A 7,500-nucleotide genomic window follows, 5' to 3' on the forward strand; every position below is an offset into this window, starting at 1 on the left:
GGAATTAGGAGCAACACTAGCAAGTTTGCAGATGACACAAAGCTGGGTGGCAGTGTGAACTGTGAAGAGGATGTTAGGATGTTGCAGGATGACCGGGACAGGTTGAGTGAGTGGGCAGATGCGTGGCAGATGCAGTATAATATAGATAAATGTGAGGTTATCCACTTTGGCGGCAAAAACAAGGGGGCAGATTATTATCTCAATGGGGTTAGGTTAGGTAAGGGGGAGGTGCTGCGAGACCTGGGCGTCCTTGTACCCCGGTTGCTGAAAGTTGGCTGACAGGTACAGCAGGCAGTGAAGAAAGCTAATGGAATGTTGGCCTTCATATCACGAGGATTTCAGTATAGGAGAAAATAGGTTCTTCTGCAGTTGTATTGGGCTCTGGTGAGACCACATCTAGAGTATTGTGTACAGTTTTGGTCTCCTAATTTGAGGAAGGACATCCTTGTGATTGAGGCGGTGCAGTGTAGTTTCACGAGACTGATCCCTGGGATGGCGGGACTGTCATATGAGGAAAGATTGAAAAGACAAGGCTTGTATTCACTGGAGTTTACAAGGATGAGGGGGATTCTTATAGAAACATATAAATATTTTAAAAGGACTGGACAAGCTAGATGCAGGAAATTTTTTCCCAATGTTGGGCGAGTCCAGAACCAGGGGCCACAGTCTTAGAATAAGGGGAGGTCATTTAAGACTGAGGTGAGAAAAAAACTTTTTCACCCAGAGAGTTGTGAATTTATGGAATTCCCTGCCACAGAGGGCAGTGGAGGGCAAGTCACTGGATGGATTTAAGAGAGAGTTAGATAGAGCTCTAGGGGCTAGTGGAGTCAAGGGACTTGGGGAGAAGGCAGGCACGGGTTATTGATCGGGGACGATCAGCCATGATCGCAATGAAATGGAATAGCCCAGGGCCTCTCTTCATCTAAATCCGGCCCTGCCTTTGGCCCACCGTGTCCGCGCCGACCAGCGATCCCCACAGTTTAACACTATCCTACACACACTAGGGACAATTTACACTTATACCAAGTATATAAACCCAAGCCAATTAACCTACAACCCTGTACGTCTTTGGAATGTGGGAGGAAATCTACTATCTCAGATAAAACGCACGTGGTCACGGGAAGAACGTACACTCAGAACAGACAGCACCCGGAGTCAGGATTGAACCCAGGTCTCTGGTGCTGCAAGCGTTGTAAGGCAGCAACACTACCGCTGTGCCACCGTGTCTCCCCTCAGTTTCTGACACTCCGAAGAAATCAATCCAAGTTGGTTCAAGCATCCCTGTGGGCTGGTCTACACAACATGAGCACGCAGACTCCATAACATTAGCAACACTGGGTGGCACAGTGACTTAGCAGGAAGACTTGCTGCCTCACAGCGCCAAAGACCCGGGTTCGATCCTGCCCTCGGGCACTGTCTGAGTGGAGTTTGCACGTTCTCCCAGTGACCACATGGTTTCCTCTGCGTGCTCTGGTTTCCTCCTGCATCCTAAATACATGCGGGTTTGGAGGTGAATTAGCTCTCTGTAAATTACCCTAGTGTGTAGGGAGTGGATGAGAAAGTGGGATAACATAGAACTATGTGAACGGGTGATCAATGGTCGGCATGGACTGGATGGGCTGAAGGGCCTGTTTCCATGATGTATCCATTTGCTTCAAATGCTGCACTGGAATTGATTTTGTTGTACACTGCTGTGAACTACCATGTATTGTAGATGTTGAACACAGTGTGGACTGCTAGCACATGACGGTCCTCATTATCAGTGGTGTGTTCTGTCTGCAGGGGACATCACTAGCCGACTCTCCACGGACACCACACTCATGAGCCGCTCGGTTGGACTCAATGTTAACATCTTGCTGCGCAGTCTGGTGAACACGCTGGGAATCATTTCCTTCATGTTCAGCCTCTCCTGGAAGCTCACCCTCCTGATCTTCATCGAATCTCCCCTCACCATCCTGATTCAGAAGTTGTATAACCGGTATCATATGGTGAGTACACATCCACCCAGACCACACGTCACCGTCGGACACCGAAACCACAAACAGCTGCAGCTCCTGGAATCAAAACCTATTTATCATGTACAAAGTCACAGAGGCACACAGCACAAAAACAGGCCTTTTGGCCCAATGTCCATGCCAAACCTGATGCACCATCTTAGTTTAGTTTAGAGATACAACATGGAAACACCCTCTTCAGCCCACCGAGTCCTTGCTGAGCAGTGATCCCTGCACATTGGTACTAATCTACACACACTAGGGACAATTTACTACTTTTCCAAAGCCAATTAAACCTGTAGAAATAAAATCATTTTAAATGCTGGAGCAACTCAGTGGGTCAGGCAGCATCTCTGGGTAGAAGGAATGGGTGATGTTCCGGGTCGGGACCCTTCTTCAGACTGATGTCAGTGGAGGCTGTGGGCCAGAGATAGAATGCAGTCAGGAACAGTAAGACTAGTAGCAGATCTGGGAAAGGCTATTTGAAATACCACAAAGAGGGAGGTCAGGGGGATGGTGAACACACAGCAATGGTGGGGGGTTGAGGTCGGAGGATGGCAGGTGAGTGGATGGAGGCTGACGCGATGTCTGGGTGGTGGGTGTTCAGAGAGGAGGGGGGCAGGAGGATTATAGTATGGGTGGGGAGTAGGTGGGGGCACCTGGTTAAAAGGGGAAGAACCAGTGGAACCCCCACTGACGTTCCCTGAAGAAGGTGGGGGTGGGGGTGGGGGAGCAGTAGGACCCAGCACAGTCAGACCCCGTGGTGTGGGAGTTTGCATCGTGGAGATTGTGGGCCCGGTGCTGAGCCTGGGATTCGGGTAAGGTGAAGGCTGCGGCCTACTGGTGGGTGGTGGAGTGGCAGGTTTCGGCAGAGTCGCTGGCGGAGGCCTGCGGGGTGGGGGTGGGGGTGACTGGATAGGGGAAACGTTTCCCCCTCGGGGTTCTACCAGTGACTCTGCCGACCCTCACCACTCCACCGCCCATCAGCGGGCCGCAGCTGTCGTCTTACCCGAGTCTCCACGTCCCCACCTTGGCCGTGTGTTCACCACCCCCCACTGACCTCCCCCTTTGTATTACTACCATCAGCCCTTGCTTTCCCTCTCTCTCCATCCCCTTCCCTTCCCAATTCTCCCACCAGTCTTACTGTCTCGGACTACATTCTATCTTTGTCCCGTCCAATCCCCTGACATCAGTCTTAACCCCAAACGTCACCCATTCCTTCTACCCGGAGATGCTGCCTGACCCACTGAGTTGTGCCTGCATTTTGTGTCTACCTTCAATTTAAACCAGCATCTGCAGTTCTCTCCTACACATCCTACAAACCTCTACATGTTTGGAGTGTGGGAGGAACCAAGAGATCGCGGAGAAAACCCACGCAGGACATGGGAGTACACACACACACCGTACAGACTGCACCCGTAGTCAGGATCAAACCCGGGGCTGTAGAGCTGTAAGGCAGCAGCTCCACTGCCCCCCATTGTACCAGTCCCATTTACCTGAATTTAAGCTACATCCCTCTAAACCTTTCCTATCCATTTATATGGCCACGTGTCCTTTAAATGCTGTTGGTATCTGCCTCAATTACCTCCTCTGGCACCACATTCCATGTAGTCACCGCCCTCTGAATGAAAACGTTTCCCCACTCAAGGTCCTATAATATCTTTCACTTCTCACCTTAAAACTCTGCTCTCGAGTTCTTGATTCTCCGAGCCAATAGGTAAAAGATGAACCTTATCTATTACCTTAACTTAGCAATTCCCCTCATGATTTTAAACCCCACTGCAAGATCACTCCTCGCTTTCTTGTAATCCAAGGAGTAAATCAGGGTGACCAAAACCGAACAAAATCCCCCAAATGTGGCCTCACCAACATTTAGCTTTAGTTCAGAGATACAGCATGGAAACAGGTCTTTCGGGCCACTGAGTCCACACTGACCAGCGATCCCTGCATATCCTACACGAGGGACAATTTTACATGTACACCAATGTCAATTAGCTTTCAAACCTGTACACAATTGGAGTGTAGGAGGCAACCAAAGTTCTCAGAGAAAACCCATGCGGTGATGGGGAGAACGTACAGACTCTGTACAGACAGCACCCGTAGCCAGGATGGAAAGCGGGTCCTGTAAATGCTGTAAGGCAGCAACTCTATCAGTGCACCACCGTGCCGTCTAGTACAACTGCAACATAACGTCTATATTCAATACCCTGACTGATGAAGGGCAGCATGTGAAAAGCCTTCTTCACCACCCTGTCCACCTGTGAGGCTGCACCCTACTCCCCCATTGTAAACTGGTTCCTCCCTGGGATGCCACTGATACTGAGAACGGCGTTTTGTCTTGGACAGAGTCTGGTGCTGCAGGTTCAGGATTCGATCGCTAGTTCGAACCAGCTGGCCGGTGAGATCGTGTCCTCCATAAAAACTGTCAGGAGCTTCGCGGCCGAGGACCTGGAGTCAGAGCTGTTTGAGAAGAAGCTGCAGGAAACGCACCAGCTGAAGAACAAACGTGACCTGGTCAGAGCCGTCTACCTCCTGTGTCACAGGGTAGGTGTAAAGAGCTCTCCCACTCTCCATCTCTTTTGGTCTTTCTCTTTCCTTCTCTTGCTTTCTTTTCCATTCTATCTCTCTTTCTCACCAGCATTTCCCCATCTTTCTCTCTCCCCATCTTTCTCCCCTCACTTCCTTACCCTCCCTCCCACTTTACCTCCCTCTCTTTAGCCCTGCCTTCCCTCTTTTCCTCCTTCCTTCCCTCCCTCCTCCTCATTTACCTCTCCCCATCCCTCCTTCACCCTCACCGTCCCTCTCCCCATCCCTCCCTCTCCCCTTCCCTCCCACGCCCCTATCCTCCCTCTCATTTCCTTCTCTCTCCTCTTCCTCCCCTTACCATCCCTCTCTCTCCCTCCATCCCACCTCCCTCCCACTGATATCCTAGCACTCGAAGCTGCTCCCCATTGGCCGGTTCCAACTGCACTGTGTTGCCGCCCTTAGAGCCAGGCCTCGGATCCTTGGCTCGGCCAGGAAGCATCAACAGCTACGGCCACGCCGGCATGTGGGAGGACGGGTGTGGTGGGGGGAGAGCTCGGAGTAAAGACGGGGGATGAGCCATGGGGGAGAGGGGGGGGGGTGGGGTATCATGGAGGAGTGGGACAGGAGCCAGTGAGGGGAACCAGAGGGGAAGGGGCTAGAGCTGTGGGGCGTTGTGATGGTGATGCGTTTTGGACTCACAGTGGATGGTCTCCTGCGCCGTGATCAGACTCTCTGCTTTCCATTTGGCGACATCTACGGTGCCGGGCTTGGACGCTTCTGTTCCTTCCGAAAATTGTGTCCGGTTGAGACCTCCGCCGGCCACCCGCAGCGTCCCCTCAGTTCCAGTAAAGACACGATGGCGCAGGAAGGGGCGGACCGTCCCTGGGAGTGACAGGAGAAGAGACCAATCAACACGGCGCTGATTGGCAGGAGAGGAAATCGATCTGTGCACGCACCGTTTTTACAATTTTTGAACCTCGCTTACATTTACAATATACTACTGATCGGAATGAAACTTGTTGCACTCGCAGCACAGGAGAACGATGAGTGAGCTGGCGAAAAACCGTAGCGCTATCACATACCGTTTTTGCGCAAATAGAAAAACTGTGCAAACCCAAAGAGCACAAATTCAGTTTTAGATATGAATAGATAGATAGATAGAATATAACATTTACTGCAAAGATATAACATTGAAATCCGGTTAATGGTAGTTCAAATGTCTCCAATGGGGTGAATGGGAGGTCAAGATCGCACTCTAGCTGATGAGAGGATGGTTCAATTGCTTGAGAACAGCTGGGAAGAAACTGTCCCTGAATCTGCAGGTGTGTGTTCCCAAACTTCCGCACCTCTTGCCTGATAGGAGAGGGGAGAAGCGGGAGTGACCGGGGTGAGACTGATCCGTGATTATCCCAAGGCAGTGTGAAGTATAAACGGGGTCAATGGGAAGTCATAATTGTTTCCCCCTGGCAGCTCATTCCAGATACAGACAACCCTCTGAGTGTTCTCTCTTAATTTGTTTCCCTCTCATTTGAAGTCTATGCCCTCTACTTTTGGAATCATTTACCCTGAGAAACATACGGTAAATGTTCACTTTATCCACTCCACACCCCTCATGATCCTGTACACCTCAATAAGGTCACCTCTCAGGCACCAACGTTCAAAGAATAAAATGCCAGCCTATCCAAACTCTCTCTAGAACTGGTCAAGTGTGTTTAATTGTCATGTGTCCCAAAATAGAACAATGAAACTCTTACTTGCTGCAAGACAACAGCATATGTAATCATAATAAATAATATAACAAAAGCCCAGAAAAAAACAAACAATAACAGCGCAATAATAATAATAATAATAATAATAATCTATTGTAGTTTATAGTTTACAAGATTGTAGTGTTTAATAGCCTGATGGCTGTTGGGAAGAAGTCAAGGAACAGCCTAGTGAATATCTTCTGCACCCTTTCCAACTTAATGACATCTTTCCCAAACTGGGGAATCAGAAATACACACGTTACTCCAAGTATGGTCTCACTAATGACTTGTCCTGTTCCATCATGATATCCTAACTTTTATCCTCAATATCCTTCACAATGAAGGCAAGCGTGCCAAATGCCTTCTTCACCGCATTGTCCATCTGACTCACCACGTTTCGGTGCCGTGCACCTGTACTCCCTGTTCACTCTGTTCTACAACACTCCCCAGGGCTCGACAATTTACTCTAAGACCTTCCCGGGTTTCATATGCCAAAGGCGCACACCACACACTTGCCGTAGAGTGATACAGCATGGAAACAGGCCTTTCAGCCCTACTTGCCCACACCGGCCAACATGTCCCAGCTACTCTAACTCCCCCCTGCCCACATTTAGCCAATATCCCACCAAACCTGTCCTTTCCATTATTTAGGTATTTCTTAAATGTTGGGATCGTCTCTGCCTCAACTACCTCCTCTGGCAGCTCGTTCCATACACCCACCGCCCTTTGTGTGAGAAAGTTACCCCTCAGATTCATATTAAATCTTTTCCCCTTCACTTTAGACCTATGTCCACTGGTCCTCGATTCACCTACTCTGGGCAAGAGACTCTGTGCATCTGCCCGAACTATTCCTCTCATGAGTTTATACACGTCTCTAAGAATACACCTCATCTTCCTGCTCTCCAAGGAATAGAGTCCCAGCCTTCCCAACCTCTCCCTGTAGTTTAGACTCTAGAATTCTGGCAACATCCTCGTAAATCTTCTCTGTACCCTTTACAAATAGTCAAATTTAAATGATGTTTTCCATTCCTTGACCCACCTTCTCAACTGATCTGGATGCTGTAGTGAATGAACATATCTTTCATCACTATCCTGTACGCCAACAATGTAGGTGTCATCTCCACGTTTACTCACAAATCATTAACGTAGATAACAGTAGTGGGCCCAGCACCGACCCCCTGCGACACTCCACTGATCACGTCTCCAATCAGAAAAACAATCCTCCACAATTA

General features: G+C 49.5%; 1 protein-coding gene across 1 annotated transcript in view; it reads left to right on the top strand.

The window, feature by feature from the left end:
- The first annotated feature begins 78 nt into the window (after positions 1-78).
- LOC116966220 (antigen peptide transporter 2-like) overlaps positions 79-7,500 on the top strand; it is a 26,591-nt gene continuing 19,169 nt past the window's right edge. The window contains exons 1-3 of the mRNA XM_033012365.1: positions 79-106; positions 1,783-1,988; positions 4,341-4,538. Of these exons, the coding sequence (XP_032868256.1) occupies positions 79-106; positions 1,783-1,988; positions 4,341-4,538 (432 nt within the window). The remainder of the gene's footprint in view (positions 107-1,782; positions 1,989-4,340; positions 4,539-7,500) is intronic.

This window comes from Amblyraja radiata, chromosome 36 (genome assembly GCF_010909765.2).
Source record: "Amblyraja radiata isolate CabotCenter1 chromosome 36, sAmbRad1.1.pri, whole genome shotgun sequence".
Taxonomy (NCBI): domain Eukaryota; kingdom Metazoa; phylum Chordata; class Chondrichthyes; order Rajiformes; family Rajidae; genus Amblyraja; species Amblyraja radiata.